Raw genomic sequence first — 20720 nt, forward strand, 5'->3', positions numbered from 1 at the left:
GACAAATAGTTTTCTAACTTGATCTCACTCTACTATAATCACTGTTTAACTCAGTCCTCCCGTTAGGCTGCGAGCCTCCAGAATGCATGTTCATACCTTACTTGACTTTGACCCTCCTTTATGTTTATTTCATAAATGAGTTGATTGATAACAATTAGAATTGTCTGTCCCTTAAGGACTAACTTAAAGGGTAGTGAGTTCTCTGTCACGGGAAGCATTTAAGCACATGCCATCACTTGTTGAAGATTCTTGGGTCAAGTGAGGCTTAATCTGTGTGCTTATCCTTTGAACTCTGGATTAGAGGGAAGATCCAAATTGTCACTTTTGCCACTGACTTTCTGACAATGCAGAATAATTGCGCTCGAGGTCATTACACCCCAAATAAGTTGCCCAAATAATATCATTATACCACCACAGTGATCTGCTGGGGTTAATTTGTTTTCTCAGATGAATTCTAAATTTCACCCTCAGGACTTGGATAGGACTTTGAGTGACTCCCTCACAAAGATGTTGGATTCTAAGAGACAACTGGAAAATGACTTCCTTGGAGTCCCTTCCCTCCCATGACGTGTGCATGTGGACGTCTTGGCACACCTCATGAGAGATGGCTGCATTAAAAAAGAGGGCAGATGCAGGCATTCCTAAGAGCCTCTGTTGTCCAGAGGAAAGAGTGTTCGAGTTGTCGGGAAGGTGGAAATGTACAGGCCGCAGCCGCCAGCCATATCTCTTCATCAGTTGACGTTTTTCCTTTCTTTTGCCTCAGCAGTTTAATGTGAGTGTTTCTCTCTCACCTTCTTTATTTCAGATGCCTCAGGAACAGTACACACACCACCGGAACACCGTGCCCAGCTCCGAGGGGCCACAGGTGTACAAAGTGGGGATTTATGGCTGGCGGAAACGATGCCTGTATTTCTTTGTCCTGCTCCTGATGATTTTAATACTGGTGAACTTGGCCATGACGATCTGGATTCTCAAAGTCATGAACTTCACAATTGTAAGTAAAACCACACAAGTTTCTTTAGCTCTCTTTTGGGGGAAGGGGAAAGGTGGGGCAAGGAGGAAGGTGGAAAAGTGGTGGCAGTGCGATTCAAAATAGCCAGCAACCGGGTGTTTTGGTTAAAAAAAAAGATCTTTTCAGGTTACCTGTAGGATGGACTTCTAGCTGATCTCAATTCCTCGGAGGCTAGTCATCCAATTTAGAGGCATTCCCTCCTCTACGATCTCCTGTATGCTTTCTCTCCATTTTGATAGCTGTGTTCTGTATCCTGTAGTTTACAAGCACTTTAAGTAAATAATGCAGGAGGAAAGATGGGAAAAATTCAAAGTATAAAGTTTTCCTACATTTTAGTAGTGATTATGAAAGGTTTTGTGAGGAAAAACTTGAAATATCTCAGTAAAATTAGACTTTGGGCATTATCTAAGAATTGTAACTGTTTATTTATACCTGGTAGCTCATGACTATGGTTAATTGGGAGTCTCCTTGATATTTTTTGGTGGTTGGGGAGGGCGGGTATTCTCTTTGTCACTACCTGGGCAAGATGGAAATAAGAGGAGCTTAGCCATGTTTCATTTTTTAGGAATTTGTGTTTATGCTTCTTTGAAGAAATTTTTGCTCTTGATACTTAGGGCCACTATACTGATTGACTATTTGCTTGTTGGAATTCAAATGAAAAGAAAATCCTGACAAAATTATTTCTAGAGTTATTCTGAGGTTGTTTTTCCAAAGGATCTCTTTTGCCATTCTACCAATATAAGTAATTTAACTTCTTAGGTCATAAAGGACCTGATGTCAAAAGTAAGTAGTTAAATTGGCAATAAAATAAATCCTCTTTGATAAAGATAAGTGACCGTAACACAAGTAACAGGAAGGTTTTCAGGTGGCAGTCTGCAATAGGATAGTGGATGTTTGCCTTTTCTGAATTTTGAAGTTCATTTTTATCTTCAACACTATGCATAGTCGCACTTCCTTGCCTTGCCTGGGCAGTGTCTTCTGCTTGGGCTGCTTTTCTTCGTCTTCTCTGCCTGGCAAAACCTTTTCTGCTGTTCTTGTAGCTTCTTTTATATATCTATTACTATACTTCACACTTCCGATAAGAATTTTTACATGCATTTTCCATGCTGACTGAACATTGGGAAGAGCAAGGCTGTATCTTTGCTTCGTGTGCCTTCATTCAGCACTAATGGGAGGGGCTATTGGTGCTTCATTAGGACGTAATTAGGATGCCAAGATGAGCGACACTGCTCCAGGCATCAGAATGGCTCACTTATTAATACTTGTAGTTAAAGCTAAGAAACTAATCAAAAAATGACCTTGATTTTACAGATGTCTTTCTTGAGGTGGAAAATAGTTCCATTCTTTGAAAAATACAGAAAGTCTCTGGTACCACAACATTACATTTGGAGAAAGCTACAAGTCAATTTCCATGGGATTTTAGGGTCCAACGTAATATGCTCTAGACAATTGGAACTCCTTAACTTCTGTTTCTGAATTAGACTCTGTAGACACTTTTGAACTTGAACTTACTTTACAAACAGAATCCAGAGAAGTGTTATAAGCAGGTGAGAGAGATGTGATGAGATGTGTAGTCCAGATGCTTGCACAGGTGAGAATGCAATATAATGGGGAAAGTTTCTCAGAGTTTAGAACTCTCAAGGGTGTTCTGCCTCCATTTGGTCTGAAAGTGACCACAATTGCAATTTGTTGATATGCATGGTCTGTAATGTTTTTATTTTGTATTTCACAACCTTGTAAAATGGAAAAACTTCTGCATTGCAATATTAAATTGGGGAAGACTGAAGCTAGGGTAGTAGACTGGAGAATAATGATTGAAAAGACATTTAAAAGATGGAATTGACACATCTGATCAACAACTGGTTGGATATAGGAGTTGGGGGACCGGACAATATTCTGGAACACTCCCAGGATCTGGCTGGTGAGATGGTTGGATTGTGGGGCCCAAAAAGCAATATAGAATTTGTTACCTTCCCACTGGAACTTAGCTGAAACTCGTGTATCCCCTTACCCTATTTGGGTCTATTTTTGTTATTTTTACCTAGTTTGGCATGAAGTTAATTTATAAAACCTGCAAGATGTAGGGGTGAGTGTGGTGAATATAAACTCAAACCTTGATGATTGTGATATTACATCACATATGGCTTCTAGAGTGTGTTTTATCTGGCAAGACTAATAATGAGAGGTATATGCAAGTACATATTGAGTGACAATTCATTCTGAGTGTGTGTGAGCTTCGGGAGCAATAGGACATTAAGGTAATCAGCTATAGGAAATAGGCTATTGCCCATAGTTAACTAAATTGATTGCCGAAATTGAGAGTTCTTAAAGCTTTACCAAACTAAATACGTACTGAGGGGAGAATCATGCCATTATTAGCCATTATTGGTGCTTTATAACAGTGATGCATTTGAGCAAATAGAGAGCTGAAGTGTCAGAAAATCGGTCTTTCCCTGCAAGTTCAAAGCATATTTTTCCCATCAACCACAGTATAAAACATATTCTTTTGGAATTATAATTCTACTCCACAAATAATTTACTGACAGTGAAGATCTTGAAAATGAATGAGATATTCACCAGTGTTATGTGGGAGAATGTGGGGGTGAAAGAGCAAAGGAAATCAATGAGATGGCAGTTAAGCCTTTTATGCAGGAGCTTAAAATATTGCCAATAGGAAGGAGTGATTATTTTGTACACCTGGAATATTGACTGATTTGGGATTTGGGGAAGCTCACACTATAATCAAACCCTGTGAGTAATAATAAACCAAGAAAATGATGTCATCTGAAAGGGTTTCTGAGGACTTGGCAATTTATCCAAGATTGGATATCCAGAATTTACTGTGTTGTCAGGTTTGCTTTCGGTGCCATTCCCAAGGAGATATGCTGGAGGACTCCTTCCTTTATAGCAGTCTGGACGAACATCTGACCAAGTTTCCTTTGCCCCAGATGTAAATCAGAAGAGAATGGTGTTGCTCTTGGCAGAATATCCTGGTGTTCGTTACTAAGGAGGACTGCAAGGTTACACTTTTCTCCTCGTTTTTTACCTACATGGAGGAGTGTGTATGTTTTACCTGTACTGTGAACACCCATATGCCAACCTACCCTCATTTATCATACACTGTGCTATAAAAGGGTACTAATATTTATTAAGTGTCTGTTTTGTGCTTCACTGTGCTTGGCATTTAAAATATCTCATTTTAAAAACAACTCTAGATATTAGGGATTATTACCTCCATCTTGGTAAAAGAAAACCAAGGCTGAGGTTTGAGAAGTTGACTGACTTGCTGAAAGACACACAGTAAGTGAAAGAACCGGTGCTGGGCTTCACAGCCCAACCTTTCCTGCTACACTGGACCCCTTCCCTCTAATTGCTGTGATGATCTAGGTCTTCCACAAAACGCTGGAGCGGGCAAAGTGGTTCCTTATCTTTGTTGCCACCCAGTCATAAACTTCTCGCCCACCCGAGGTATATCCGCTGACGTTTTCTGCCTAGAGAAGTTTCCTGGTAGTTCTGCATGTTCAGTGCTTATCTCACTTCTCTTTGCACTGTAGCTGATGTCACTCTCCCTCCACTGTGTCCACTTGCTATTTTATGCCCTTCCAGTATTAATGTAAACAATGAACATAAAATTACGAGTATAATAATGCCTGTGTCATCAGCTGGTGTGAAGAGTCAGTGAGTTAATTCGTGTTAAGCATTTATAGCAGCCTGTGACCCATAGGAAGACTTGATGTCAACAGAAAGTCATGAGCGACCCTGCACTACCAGGTAGTGGTTAAGGGCTCTGACTCTGGAGACAGATGCTCTCGGTACAAATTTGCATTCTGCTACTTGCTTTGGAAGTTGCTTAACCTCTCTGTGCTGCATTTTCCTGGGAGTAATAGAAATACCTACCTGTTCATAGGATGGTTGTGAAGAATAAATGGGAAGATGGATGTAAAGTGCTTAGAATGGAGCTTTGGCACATAGTAGGTGCTTTATGTGAGTGTTTGCTACCATCGTTGTCACCATTTACTGAAGGCTCATGTTGTACCATGCACCATGCTGTTGCAATTAATAAGTGTTATTTAACTTATCCTTCAGCAGGTAGGTGCTATTATGATACCGCCTTTACAAGGGAGTAGAGAGGCTTGATAACTTGATTGGCGATCCCACAGCTCCACAGTGGCAGAGAAGCCATTTGAATCCAAGCAGTGTGACTCTGGAGCCTGGGCTGTTAGCCAGTGTGCTATATTGCGGGCCAGTGCTGAAAGCCCTAGCATGAGAGTCAGGGAACTGGGCGTCTAGCCAGCCATGAACTACCTCCCCTTGTTCCTCTGGGATTCAGTGTAGAAATGAGTGTGTTGACTTCGGTGTCCTTTAAGACTGTTGGAGCACTATGATTTCATCTTTTGGGCTTTGCCTTGATTGTGTGAGGTCTCACTCTGTACAGGGCTGCTGCTTCTGCCAGTGCATCCCAGCAGCCTAGGCCAAAGTGCTTGACCTCCATGACCTCTCAAACGACTGTGTCATTGATCATCTACACTATTATTTAGCACAAGTGGTTAAGTGGCACATCTCAAAAGGCATGGTAATTTAAGAGGTAAGACCTCTCAGCCCAGTGAATGTGACATAGTTCCTTGTTAGATGAAACAGGAACCTTAGGAATTGCCTCATCGGACAGCCTCATTTTGCAGGTAATTGAACCAAAGTAGAGAGTGTGAGGTTGCCTGACCCAGCTTCAGCACACCAGTCACACCGGGAACTTGTCAGGGATGGGGATCGTGTTCTCTTCATCTTTGTAGCCCCAGCCTAGTGCCTGGTATACAGCCAACTTTCACCATGTGTTTGTTAATTGTCCATTGCCTTTGTGCAGACCACATACATGAGATGATGCGTGTCAAGTACCTGGTCAGTGCCAGGGCCATGGTAGGTCCTCGGTACAGGATAGCTACCTACACCTGTGCATAATAGGTCCCCTAACTTGTTTTTTTTTCCCTTCATCAAAAATTATAAAATTCAAACCATTGTATTTTTTATTATATAAGAAATGAATGTCCACTTGTGTAATTAAAACTTCTACAGATCTTACTTTCTAATCCCCCCGTATAATCCTCATAAAAACCCTGTAAGGTAGGCACCACTATTGCGTTCTACAGATGGGGAAGCACAGGCTCCGAGAAGTGCAGTCACTGGCCCAAGGTCACGCTGTCAGTGAGCAATGAAACTGAGATTGGGTCACAGGGCGTCGGCTCTAGAGCCCAGTCTCTTGATCAGTACCCTATGCTGCCCATTTTCCCAGTGCTATTTTTCATGAAGACAAATTGGATTTGTTCAGTGCAATGTCTGAAACATGATTTATTTACGCTCAAGTAAGATAAAGATCCACTGAGGGTCAGAGGAAGGCATTCTAATACTTGTAAATTGGACACATTGTGAAACAGTAAAAGCCAGAGAGAATGGCCAGTGTGTTCCATAACTCAGAACGCTGACATATCTTCTGCATGATGAAGGCTCAAGGAATTGTGACCCAGTCAAACTAACTGAAATAGAGAGGAGTAAAGGTACCCATGCCACGGGAGGGTGCATGGGTGCATGAGTCCATGGGTGGGCCTCACAGCAGTGAGACCCAGAGCACTGTCAGGAACCAGAGGCCCTCTGGGGATGTCTACCCTCTGGCTTTCCTGGACCATGTGACATCCATTGATCTTGCCTGGAACATTCTCTTCTGCTTGTAGGCCAGGTACCCTCTACCCTTGCTGTGCTACTGATTAGCTCACTGTCTTTATTCAGGTGTTCTGCCTCCTTGGAACTTTAGCATGCATCTGCCTTTGTCCTTCTCTGTAGGATGACCTTTCCATTTCAGCTCCCACTTCTACCCGTCCCCAGCTCTTGTTGTTACCCAGGTGAAATCCCAAAGAGGGAGCTTCTCTGGCCCAGCAGACTTTGCACTTCACGTTGTAGCTTGCTTGCTTGCCCATGGATTCAGGGAGATACTCCATCAGCTGTGGCCGGGGAGCACAAGGCAGTATCGTTCTCAGAGTCCTGTTTCTTGAGCAGCCAGGCCAGGACTTTCCTCCATTAAGAGGTCAGAATTCACTCGAAAATAGTATCTACATTTGTTTTTCTATAAACATTGCCCTTTGTAAGCTTTTATCTTCTCATTTATTCTCCCAAGTCCCCCCACGTTAAGCTGACATTTTGTGTTTTGCTGTACCTAGTGTCATGGGGATGCCGGGGTTGGGGGGGCATGTATGTACTGCATGTATTATTTTCCTGGCTGTTTCTCCAAGTAGGCTGTGAGCTCCAGAAGACAGTAACCTAAACCTATTCCTCTGTGTAGCTACAGCTTTAAGCACCTTGGTAATTAGCACATCGTAGATACTTAGAATGTTTATTGAATAAATGAATGAGAAAAAATATGAATCGGCAGTCACTTTAACATGTGTAAAGATGGGTGAACAGAGCTTTATATTACTCTTAAAATGAAATGTGAGTTGATGTATTAAGGTAGACAGACCATAAATAAGATGAGTGCTTGAATTTGATTATAAAAAGGTATTTTTAAAACAGAGACCTCCCTCCTGTGCGTCAACTACCTGCTACATTTTAATCACATGAGAAGAGAAGGGTAATAATGGAGTGTGAAACAGAACAGAAGCAGGAGATGCCATCGTGCTTAATACAGATTTGCTCAGTAAATGAGAGAAAGTGATACTTTTTGGCTTCAGTTATACTTGTCATTTAATGCCATTAATAAATATATTGTGTGTGAGAGTACATTTCAGCAGAGATGCCAGCTTTGCTTAGAACTATGGAGAACATCATGTTTTCATCTCTCAGCTTTGACTCTTGTGGGTACTTTCCAACTATTAGCTCGTGTTCATCAACCTGAAAAATTGCCAAAATGTTATTCTTTAAGGTGGCATGAAAATTGTACTGCAGAAAAACAAAAGACAAAAATTGATTCTGTTCCATGAGCAGTCCTGGGATATAGCTCCGTAGTATCCTATTTGTTTTGAAGCTAATTGTGTTTTATACCTTTATATGAATGCAAATCATCGAGGATGATTTTGGCCATTGTACTTGTTGCAAAATACTATAAACCGAGAGTGCTACAAATTGATACAATTGATTGGGCAAATTTGCTTCAGGTCAGTCGGTATTTCTTCAGTGCACTATGCTAAAGATTATAAGAAATAAAATTCTATACTTTAATAGATCATCATTTACTAGGAAGAAAAAAAATACATAATTTTAGTGTGTTCCAAAAAGGACAAATATTTTAAGTGGGTATGAAGAAGAAATTAGCTAAAGCCAAAAGGCACTGGAGGACTTCTTGAGTCGTAAAGGATGGATTAGACCTTTTGAGTGGTGTTTAAAGCAGAGCAAGCACCATGATTGTAGCCTGCAAGTGGTTGAGTTAAACTTGATTGCAAAAGCCTCAGACACCTCTGTTCCAGTACTGAAAGCTCAGGCCTTTGGGGAGAAAGGAAGTGTGGGGGTGGGGGAAGAGGGGGAGCTGACACTGGTAAACAAGATGCAAAATTATACTCGAGAGAGGTCAAACTGAGAAGTTGGAGATCCAATTATAAACAAATTATTGTGCATCTCCAGCCTATTATTTGGATCATGTTCATGACCTTTGCCACAATTATACTAATTTTCATACACTCAAAATTCATTTTTTCTGTGTCTGAAATTGAAGAAAATAATGTCAGAAAATCTCCCTGGAAATAATCTCTGTCTTCATAACATCACACATAGCTGCTCACACTGGGAATTTTTAGGTCTAATCTGTCATGCAGTTGTGAACTGAGTAACTGTCGGAAATCGGAAGTTGTGACCACATCTTGGAACTCTGTTCCGCCTCACCGAGACATAGAGCAACGGTAGGAGAGAAGTTCCAAATCCTAAGGGTGATGTTACCGTAAGGGTCAGTCCTTCCACCACAGATGGGGGTTTTATTCAGGCTGTAGAAAGAAAAGCAGTAAATAGGAGGAGGTTTCAGGTCCATTGGGTTGCCTGAGAGTCATTAGTTAGGATTTCTAAGTGTGTCAATACTTCGTCTCAAACTGCACTGTCCAATATGGAATTAAAATTAAATAACATAAAAATGCAGTGCCTCAGTCACACCAGCCATATCACAAACACTCAGTAGCTATTAATACATGGGGTAGTAGCTACCATCATCAGAAGAACAGATATAAAACATTTTCAGCATTGCAGAAAGTTCTTTGTTATAAAGCAGGTCTAGAATCTACTACTCTATTCCTTCGATTGGTCTTGGAGGGCAAGCTAAAACCTTGAACAAAGAAGTTTTTTATTCCCCTCCACAAAACAATTGTTGCCTTTCCTTTCTGTGCCCTGGGTGATTTTTAAAACCGGGAGCCATGGAATTAAGACAGGAAAGCAAACAAACAAAACTCCATTTAACACAAAGAGGAAAAGAAAGTTTCTCATAATCTGATGAACAGTTGGCCCCAAATTACTATGTCTATAGCAGCTTTGTGCCTTTTCCACACACCCATTCTCTGTCTCCTCTCCTCCTTTCATTATTCCTGACTGGGAAGGTAGTGAGACTGTGAGAGTTTTTCTGTCTTGCGTGTGAGGATCCAGGTGGACTTTTGTTGGATGGAGGGCTGATGGGGGTTGAGGGGATCCAGGACCCTTTCTGAGCCTTATTCTCATAATATGTAAAATACGCTGTTTAGAAGGTGGTATTTAAGGTTCTTCACAGCTCAGATAGTTTCTATGTCAAATTGTTTTATCCTCCCATACTTTGGCTCAGAATGAGAGAAATTGGATCACTTTTTCCACTAGAAGTATATTTGTGTGTGTGTTTGTTTGCTCACACTATGTTTATATTTAGTGAAACAAAAATCCAAGCTGCTAACTGCTGGAATGCATCTCACGTGCCATTTAAAAAAAATCTTAATCTATTCAGTTATTTAATGAATAATTGGTCTCATTATCTATTGCTACACAAGCAACCACTCCAAAACTTCATGACTTCATAGAAAAGTGATGATTTCTTTTGCTCAGGAAGGTCCAGTTTGGACAGCTCACTGGGAATGGCTTCTCTCTGCTCTCTGATGTGGAGCACTTGGGCTGGGGAGACTCCGAGGCTGAGGTCTCAACAGCTGGAGCTGGAATCATCTAGAAGATGTTTCCTTAGATGTGTGGGTGCTCGAGGCTGGCTGTGAGCTGGGACCTCAGCAAGCCACAGCACTTACACATGGCCCCACCTGTGTGGGCTCATCTGGGCTTCCACCTGCATGGTCGCTGAGTTCCAGAAGGTGTTCCACTTAAACTAGGTGGATGTGTGTAATGCTGTCAGGACTCAGACTCAGAAGTCAGGTAGCTTCCCTACCACTTTGCTCTGCTGGTCAAGGCAGACACAAAATCCTGTCTAGATTCACGGGGATGGCACAAAGACTCCACCTGTGCAACGGGGATTGCAAGTTTCTAGAAGAGCATGTAGGATGGGGGACACAGTGGATGGAACGCTGGCCCCTCCAACATATGTCCTTGGCTTCCTCGAATCTGTGAATGTTATCATATTTGGGCCTCAGCTAAATTACACATCTTGAGATGAGGAGATAGATCATTTTGGATTATCTAGTTGGGCCCTAAATCCAATGACAAGTGTTTTTATGTCGGGCAGAGAAAGATTTGACACAGAGTTGGAGCAAGCATCATGGGCGTACAGGCAGAGATTGGAGTGCCAGCTGCCTCTGGAAGAGGGCAAAGCAGAATGGGCCCTTCTGCTCTAGAGTCTCCAGATGAAGCGTAGCCCTGCTGACACCTTGACTTTAGACCTCTGGCTTCCAGAACTCAGGAAGAATACATTGCTGTTGTTTTAAGCCATCAGTTTTGTGGTCATTTGTTATGGTAACCACAGGAAACTGATGCAGAAGGAGTGCTGTGGTCATCTTCAGAAGTACAATCTTCCACGATAATGCCAACAACAGTAATTGCTGCTGACCATGCAAACGCCACACAAGGAGTGCCTCCCTGTGTTGCCACTCTTCCTCCTCACAGTGACCCTGGGTGGGAGGCACTGTGTGCTCCCCTTTATTTACGAGGAAACTGAAGCACAGAGAGCTTCCTTAACCTGCCCAGCTAGTATGTAGTTGGGTCAGCTGAGAGACCCAAGTGTGTCTAACTTGCAAGTTGATGCTTTCCACTTTCTTCAGAAATGTTTGCTATCAAAAAATAAAATAAATCTATCATAACCAATAACGTATTTATGCACATAATGTTCAAGGGCAGTGGAGGTCAATGTGTGGGTAGGAGTTATGAGGACTGGACATTTGTAAACTGTGTGAGGACTGCTTCAGCCATAGGCCACTCAAGCAGTTTTAGCTTCATGAATATTTTAAGGAGTCATACTAACTAAATAACTGGCACCTGTGTTTTAAGAATCAGGAGTTGGTTGCCTTTTGAATTACTTTTCTCTGACTTTACTAAGCCATATGTGAATAATCTACTTGCTGCTTTGACAAAGAAGGATTTAAAGGAAGAAAGTCTTCAGTAAGAGTCTAGCCTTTCTGTTTTGTAGAGAAACCTTCTCACTGTAATGCTTTTGTAGATAGAATTGTGCATTTCAGTCAGCTTTTAATTATCAACCAGTTTTTTTAAGTGGAGAACTTCTTACCATCTCTTAAAACTTGATTTTCTAATAGTAGATGCTTTGTAGGTGTTTATTGTTGAAGCACGAGTAGAGAAAGAACTTTGGAGTCAGTGTAAGCCTTTTTCAGTGGGAAACAATACTATAGAATATTGAATCACTTAATACCCACTTAGGTACCCAGTATGATCAGACGCTGTAATGGAGCCCTGTTTGTGTGGTTCTCTTGTCAAACACTAACAGTGAAAAGATCTGTGAATTCATTATCATTACCATGTTGGCATAATCCTCATTTTATTGCAATAGGTATTTTTAGGTGCCTACCATATTTCAAGGAACGCAAAAACAACAACAACTTCATTCTACCCTCATAATATCCTTATGCTTTTAAAAGTCCTTTACACGTTAGAAAGCCTGTTGGCACTCTTGCTTTATGTGATTCTTTACAAATTCCCCAGTGGGAGAGACATGGCAGGGATTTAATTTTACCCTTTGGATTGAAGGGGCAGCTGAGGTTCAGTGATCTGCTTAAGGTCTCGTGCCTAGTAAGTACTACAGTCAACCTCCCAACTTCAGAAGAAATAAGAATGAACAATGAGCAGTAGACTTTGGCAGCAATTACCTTTTGCAGACTCCGGCAAGTTACGGAGTCAGTATTTATCGGACATACGGTAAAAAACTCAGCATATTCTTGTCCCTTACCTGGCCATCAGATTTGGGTTGGCCATTATAAGGGAGTTTTGACCATTAATACACAAGACTCTAATTGGCCATGTTAAGCAAGCATGTTTTTTCTCTCTGACAAATCTCTTAATTCCAACATTTAAAAAATAAATAAAATAAAAGTACTTTCCCTAAAACCCACAGATAGAGGAAATAGATCATTTGGGTCACTTGGTCTCTCAGCTGGGTTAAACCATCTTTGTGCCATCGTGGTTGGTTGCTATTTTAGAAATGAATGCTTTACAGTTCACGTGAGAAATTTCAGGTATCCTCAGTTAAAACCTGCATTGCGTTTCTTGGCGAGGAGTGATATAATTTGTGTCTTGTTCATTCACTGGTGGAGAGCCTTGTACTTCTGACATTGTGGTTTTCTTTGAAAAATAATTTTCTGGTCTCAATTAGGTGAATGGTTCCTATTTGAAATTGTCAACTCTTCAGATCTTTTGTTACTCTAGTTAACTATATCTGCTGACGTTCTAATGAATAAATTACAATCATTTACTCAACAAATGTTTGTTGAGCTCTTCCTGGGGGCTAAGTACTGTGCCAGATACTGTAAGTACAGTAATGAACAAAAGTAAATGGAGTCCCTTCCTCGTGGAGCTTGCTGTACAATGGGGGGAGACAAGAAAGTCACATGATCAAACAAATGTAAAAATGCCACTAAAATAAGTGGATGCTATAAGAATTAATGAAGAGGTGATTTGGCATAATCAAAGAGAGGGCTTTCAAGACAAGATGATTGCATAGATGTCCAAAGTGAAACTGAACAAAGGAAGATAAAGGAAAAAGAGATGATGGTAGTCTAGTTACATTGTATGTAGTTCTCTAGAAAAATCTGATAACACTAATTTCCTCTGAGGTTGGAGTTAGACATTATCCCGGGTGGGAGTGGTGAAACAGGTGGGGAAAGGCCCTTGTTCCGTATTCTACTGAACATTTTGCAAGGAGAATGTACTTACATAATTCTTGTGGGGTTCAAAAAAATGAATAAGAAATTAAAATAAAAGAGAAAAATCATAAATAGAAAAGAAGTAAGGATGTGTCATAGTTTCTTTAAGGACCATTTGGCGACATTGTGGTTCAATTAGGGACCTCACCCATAAGGATAAAACTTAAGACAAACACTTTTTGCATTAGAAAAAGAGAGCTTGTTTATAACAAGTCTTTTGCATTCTTCACCTAGTACAAAATAGTATTTAGGCACTCTCAGGTACTAACTGCAGGGTTTGCAAATAAATTTTTGTCAGTAGTAGGATGACACGTATGGCGAACATATTGTGTGCCAGGCATGACACTGAGCACTTAATGTGGGGTATATTATTTCATCCCTTAACAATCCTAGGAGATGGGTCATATATTTACCCTCTTTTCCAAGCAGAGGAAATTGAGGCTTTGTAGAGAGGTCAAGTCACTTTCTCATGGTCGCAGTAAGTGACAGAGCTGGGATATGAATCTGATCTGAACCCAGTACTCATAACCACTGTGCTGTACATCCTCCCATGATACTCTGCAGGCTGAGAGGTCGCAGTCTTTATTCCTCAGCCCTCCGTCCTCATGCTTGTGGCATTATTAGGACGGTTCCAATAGTCAGCAGCAAGGCACTGGAAGAATGCTGGTGGTCTGCAGTATCCCTAAGCTGCGCAGACTTCTAGAACTTTCTAAATGCCTGCATATTAGGATAAATACTTCTTATTCTCAGCTGGTAGCCTGCCTCCCACACAGTTTATTGAGAAGTTGTCTTTCTGTTTTCTACTGGGACTTATTGATTTTATTCTCTCATATTGGACAAATCACTTATTGAACTTAGAGAGGTTAAGGGGACTCACAACTAGCAGACTTAATTATATTGGAGCAAATCCTCTTAGTTCAGACTGCCCAGCTTCTCGGCTCGTTTTCTATCACAGTCTCATTGTCCAGAGTTGTTCTGATTCTTTGGACGGAGTCTGATTTGTGATCAAATGTGTTGTTAGAGAGGGGCAGGGTTGTTTAACAGGCTTTAGAGATGGCAGGCCTGGGTTCAAACCTAAACTCTGCTGCTGATGAGCCCGGTGATCTGGCAAAGTAGCTTAACTTCTTTGAGCTTTGCTTTACTCATTTGTAGTGGTGGGATTCATAATACCTGCTTTGCTGAGTCGTGCTGAAGATTGGAGATAACTGGAAAGTAGAACGTGGTAGACACCCAGTAAACGCTTGTGATTATTATTGTCATCGTAAACACTTGGAGAGTTTTTTACAAAGAAGAAATGATGATTCAGTTGCTAAAATTCAGCATAGAGTCATAAGCTCACTTTTACAGGAATGACTAATGGAATCTTAAAAGCGTATTTCATGTGGGCGTGGCTGAAACCATCACTGCCATGAGAATCACAGTCACTCCGATATTTGATATGTATACATTATTGCTGATTGAACTTAAAACAGAAATGTGTGAAACAGAGGAAACTACGTATAACCATTCTAGTGGATGAGACAGCCCATAAAGAAGGAAACTACTATTATAAAATAAAATAGTTACATATTGTTAGAATGTTCTCTGAAGGAAATAAAGAGAGAAATGTGATAATGTGTACCCGGGCATGGCTTGCTTTACACACAGATCAGCAGATGCATTCCTGGAGAGGTGAATTTTAGTAGAAGCCACAGGAATGAGATGGAGACAGCCAAGCGAAGAGCTGAGGGAGATTCCAGGCAGAGGGAGAGGCAAATGCAAAAGCCCCGGTGGGGGGAAATAAACAAAAGAAAACATGGAGTAGGCAGTCTCTGTACAATGGTAAGAAGAGGGCGTTGCCATTCAGTCTTCAGTGTAGGAAGGCAGACCCTCAGTAAGAGGGAATGAGGAAAAACACACTTGCACGGGAGTCCCTGCTCTGCACAGTGTCATTTATGAGAGGCCATTGAACCTTCATTAGCTTATTCCTGATTTGTATGGTGTGATGCTTACACAGGTGATAAGACAGTCTTGTCCTCTTGGATGCCCTGTGCCTGTAGTGGGCCTGTTCAAAGTCAATATCCCTATCTGTCAAGGAAGATTGACTATCCACGTGCCCTAGAAACAGTGGTGATGGTGTGAAGGCTGCTAAACTCATGGCTAACTTCTGAGATAGCACATTTGTAGATAACTTCCAATAATGGATACATTGGAGAGCAATTTATGAATATATACTCCATTTGGTTTTTCAGAATTCACAACAACCTTCAAGTATTGTTAATGGGCTCCACTATCTATCTAATCAGGGAATTGTAGCCATTAATTGCTATTTCTGAGTATTTGCATTTAATTAAGGGGTACTCTTGAGAAAATGAGGGACAGCATAACCTCAAAATATAGCTTTACATCTAGGATAATTGACTATGATTTCTGTCTTTGTAGCTTCTCTAAATTGTTTATATTTCCATATGGTTCATAAAAGCTGTGATTTTACCTCTTTCCTTTCATTGGGTGAGCAGGGGTTTCTCATAAAAGCTGATATGGTTTAGTTTTCTTAAATGAATTAAAACTTAATTCGTCAAAAATCCAGATCTGTGGTATGTTTATAAAATTCATGCAAGCATAATTAATTTCAGTTAATTGAATAAATAGCTTTTCTGTACAAACAATAACCTTTCCTCTGCTGACCTCTAAATGTCAAATTTCAGGTTATCTATATTTCTACCCTTCCCTGGTAATGCTAAATCAACTTGCATAATTCTAAAAGTATTACTCTCTTTTTATTTATTTATGAGTTTTATCATGGAAGTCAGTGATCACCTTGGCAACCCATGTTTCATGTTTTGAAAATGCGATGAAAAAGTATACTAGAATAGCATTGCTTTTGTTTTGATGGAAGCCAACAAAAAATAGAAATGTGATTTTGATATGTTCTCCTAAGCCCACCACTTCTCATAAAGTTACCTAGACGTTTTTGGTCTATTTGAATGACAGTTCAAATTACATTAATCAGCTAAATGTCAAAAAGAATAGCTACTATTTTTTTTAAATCTCCTGATATTTCCAGGACTTCTTTTCCTGAGAAGAATGATAACTTTACCATACACTGAGCCTGATTCTCTTGCTGCAGAAGCAATTCCTTTTGCAGAGGTCCTTAGGAAGCCATATTTAATCCCAAGGAATTATTCACTGGAAACAGGCCTTCTTACTTGCTTGGCAGTTAAACTTTATTATTAGTTCCATCATTGTTTCCCTAATAAGTCTTGCATATAAATTGAGGATGGTAAAATTCTGCCTTTTTCTTTCTTCCTTGTTCATTTTCTGGAAAGGGGTGGGTGTTGCTTTTGATGTTCTTCCAGAAGACCCAGAAGCTTCTTTCCCAGGAGCACCCAGCAAAACTCTCCACCTGTCTCCACCTGAATGGCATTGCACACCCATCTCCGGCACTGTAACTGTGGCCAAGTAGTGTGATTGTGAACACTGGCTTGGACCTGAGTCACATGTGCCACCCTAGTATCCACAGACCATGGGTTATGCAGGGAGGCAAGGGAGCAGAATGAGAAAGAGGGTCATCCCAAGTGAAGGGATGGAGATGGTGGGAAGACAATCTCAGGGGCATCTCACAGAGCTGACTGTACCGTGTTTTACTGGGATTGTAACAGCAAAAGCCTGGGACACCTCTTCACTGCAGAGTGACTTTTGCTTCCAGATGGTCAGTGTATGTGAATTTTGAATCCGAAAAGTGTTCTTCCTTGCTATATTTCTCCAAAGTTCATTAACAACCAGCATTATAGAACCAATTCAAAAGGAGCATGTTTTCAGTGCCTATCTTATTATTAGCTCCAGGGCTACATTTTTTTTAAATGCAAAACGAAATTTATGGAATATTTAGAAAAAACCTGGCACTTTGCAGAATTGGTTTGGGGGCTGGTGCATGGCTTCTATTTGGAAGGAAAAGTGTCTGGCAGTTGCGTGAATTGAAAAACCTTTGCTTTGTCTCTAGGCTGCAGTTAGCCATCAGCAAGTGACAAAAGAGAAATATAGAGTGTGCGTTACTTTCAGTTCAGTACCCTTTTAGTCTTGTACACGGATTCTAAGAAGGTCGTTTTCTCCTATGTGTATGAAGGCACGCTCCCTACCTTTGTGGCATTTTTCCTCATTTCAGAGGATAAGAAATGGGAATTGGCTATTGTAAGCGAGAGGACAGTGCCTCAAGAATAATGAGAGTCACTCCTCCTTTCCCCTAGGGGTCGGTAAAGCAAAAGTACACACAGACTTAGTAGCTTTTTCTAAATAGCTATCATTGCCATTTTCTCTCCAGAAACATGTGGAGTCTTATCATTATGAAAGTCAGGAAACTTGAGTTGTGGTCTGGGTCTTGCCTGCCCCCAGCTCTGGAACCTTGGGTACACCACTCATCCCCTCTGGGCATCTGGTTCATGTTGACAAATGGAGGGTTTCAAAATCATACTGAACCAAGATATATTTCAGATTGCTTTTATCTTTAAAGTTGTAAACATCTGGAATGGTGTGATGTAAAAAAGGGACTTTTGAGTTTAAAATGGTATCTTACTTAGCCTCTCTTAACTATCTACTAAAGTGTCTAAAAATAGAGAATGAGGAATTGTTTCACCCTCAAAAACTAGGCATGGCAATCAATCACTAACCAAACTCTTGGTGGAATTTTCATGAACTTTCAACGTTTATGAAACTGCATTAAAGGACATAATTAAAGGTATCATATGCTAAGCCACTGGAAAGAGAAAGTCCCTTTCCTCACCACAAGTTCCCTAGGAGATACTTGGTCTTTGGACCCATATCTGTGCCTAATATCGATAAAAACAAACATTTCAACTTCTTTTTTTCATGGGTGCTGTCTTCAGTTCTCTTCCCCCTCAGGGAATACATGTGTTTGTGTGTTTGTGTGTGTGCACGCACACACACGCACACGCATACATATACACATATATAGACACACATACATATACATATACACATACACATGTATACACACCTGTATGCACACATGCATTCACTCATATATACATACACAGAAATATATATATGTATATGTACATATACATATATTCATACACACAAACTAGTGAAACGCTACAACCCCAAAAATACAACATCCAGAAATACAGTAGAGCCAAGATAGTTTGTGTCTTAGGAGATGCAGATCCTACATGAGCAAGAAAGGTACAAGGAGCTGAGAGTAGCCATGCAAACTGGAAAATGTCCTTCAAGAATTTTATCTGCTCAGAGTGTGAAAGACGAGAGCCTTCCTGACACCTGAGGGAAACTTGAAGCTGTGGACGAGAAGGGCACTGAGTCCGTAGTCATGGGGACAGAGTGCACTCAGAGCAGCATCCCATCTGGATAGGTCCTTTCTCCTTGTGTGAATGGAGGCAATACGGAGCTTATGGGAAAAACTATAAAGTAAGAAACAGAAACAGCAGCCTGAAGACATGCAGAAAAAGTGCACTGCTGAAAATTATTTACTTTGCACATTAGAAGAAAGACTTAGAAAACTATGGAGCGGATGGTGGTGGAATAGGGAATGGCAATTATGATTTCTCTGTGGCAGCAGAATGGAAATCCATAAGAATAGCTCACACAGAGGCAAACCGATCATAGGATTAAGGGAAATGACAGGAAATGTTGAAGGAACTGAAAAGGCAATACAAGAATTAAAACCCACTTTGGAATCAGCAAAGAATTCAGAGAAAAACTAAAAGAGAGAAAAAGTAAGTCAGCTAAATGAAGGATAAAAATGAAGTGCTTTCCCAGAATGAATAAGGAAGAAAAGTGATAAAGCAGAAGGAAAATAATATGATTGCTTTGGTAGATAGAGAATGAGTTGGAACTATAGAAATTCCTGAGTGAGAGACTAGAACTGAGGCTAACACATAAAGACATAATCGAATAACATTTTTCTGAGCTGGACATACATATTGAAAGTTTTCATTGAGAGCCAGGTAAAATAAACGACAACCACACACAGATACATCCAGGAAAAATATATGCTTCCACGTAAAATCAGAAAAATTTTACAAAAGAACAAAAGTCATGCTGATTAAGAGGAAAGCAGTAACAAATAGAATATCTAGACATTTCTGAAGGCAAAAATGCATTCCAAGAATGCATTCCAAGTAAGAGAAGTTGTTTACCCTAAGACAAAAACTAAAATGCTTTCTCATGTATTCCACCTTCTCTATTTGCTTCAGCCAACTAAAAACTAAATACAAATTAAGAACCCCAAAATCAGAAGGTTGTGATATAAAATGACTGACAGGTAAATTGGAACCGTTTGTGTATGAAAGATTTTTCAACATTTTCTGAAAATTATGAAAGGCAAATATAACATGTAATAAAAAGATAGACTGTAACATATCCTAAAAACTGGTATCTAAGGTGCCAGATTATATCCATAAGTACCAAAATGGTGTAGGTAGGGGATGCAGGGAGGGGAGCAAGAAGAGACAAATTTGTGTAAAAGTCGATGTATTCCATAGTAGCAATTTAAAAATTACTATTTCTGCCTTTGCTTAGGTAGTAAGTGAAATGTGAACTCAAGAATTGAAAAACAAAAACAAAACAAAAAACCTGTTAAGAGTCTATTCCTTCTAATCTTGGGAGCAGGGGAGGAAGAAATTATAATTCAAAAGCAGCAGACAGAAAGCACTAGACAGACAGTCAAACAAGCATGGAGGGTATTCAGATTAATTTAAAAGACTCAATCTAATTATTTGCTAATTCTAACATGGAAATAATCATGTAGCCTCATGGCATAGCTGAACATGCAGAATATCACTTAGTCAAAGATCTTTGAGGAGGAATCCATGTCAAGATATTCTGCACCCCTCCCTACACTGTGCGGCAGGCTTGGTAAGGGCCCTGCCACAGCCAAACTGGGGGTTGGGCAGGCTCAGCTGGCGCGGAGACACCCTGGCCGTGGTGTCTGGTGTTTTTCACTCTGCTGTGGTTGCTATTGTAAACTAGTTTCTGGTGGTGCCATATGGGCCTGGTGACTCAGCAGGAACATTGTGCCAGGGATAAATAGCATGACTTATCTGAGCTAAGTTTGGCCTTCAGAAATGCTGTGGGATCTGCACCCTTATGTGGAAACCTTTGTTCATAGTTCTTTGGTGCTTTCAACACTTTTTTTTTTCCTAAGCGAAGAGCTTCTTGGGAAGCACGAAGACCCATTTCAGCTTCTGCAGACCAGAAATTGGGGTATCTCTTCAATGTCTTCAGCACGTACAGTCTGTATTCTATGCTTTAGCACACAATTATATGTATTACTTTATCTTACATTATAAAATGGCTCTTCAAAAGAAAACCTCTATCCTAAAAAGCAAGAACATAGGCTTCTTTGTTACTCCCAGTATATTTCTTATTCTTTTAGGCCTCTGTAGCTTCATTTTTTAAATGGC

At 40.4% G+C, this 20720-nt stretch overlaps 1 protein-coding gene across 3 annotated transcripts in view; it reads left to right on the forward strand.

Annotated features, from left to right (window-relative positions):
- Positions 1–20720, forward strand: part of SGCD (sarcoglycan delta) — an 822468-nt gene that overhangs the window by 486062 nt on the left and 315686 nt on the right. For all 3 annotated transcript variants that reach the window (XM_081035952.1, XM_081035953.1, XM_081035954.1), the window contains one exon: positions 806–994. In XM_081035952.1, the coding sequence (XP_080892078.1) occupies positions 806–994 (189 nt within the window). The remainder of the gene's footprint in view (positions 1–805; positions 995–20720) is intronic.

This window comes from Rhinolophus hipposideros, assembly GCF_964194185.1.
Source record: "Rhinolophus hipposideros genome assembly, chromosome: 23".
NCBI lineage: Eukaryota > Metazoa > Chordata > Mammalia > Chiroptera > Rhinolophidae > Rhinolophus > Rhinolophus hipposideros.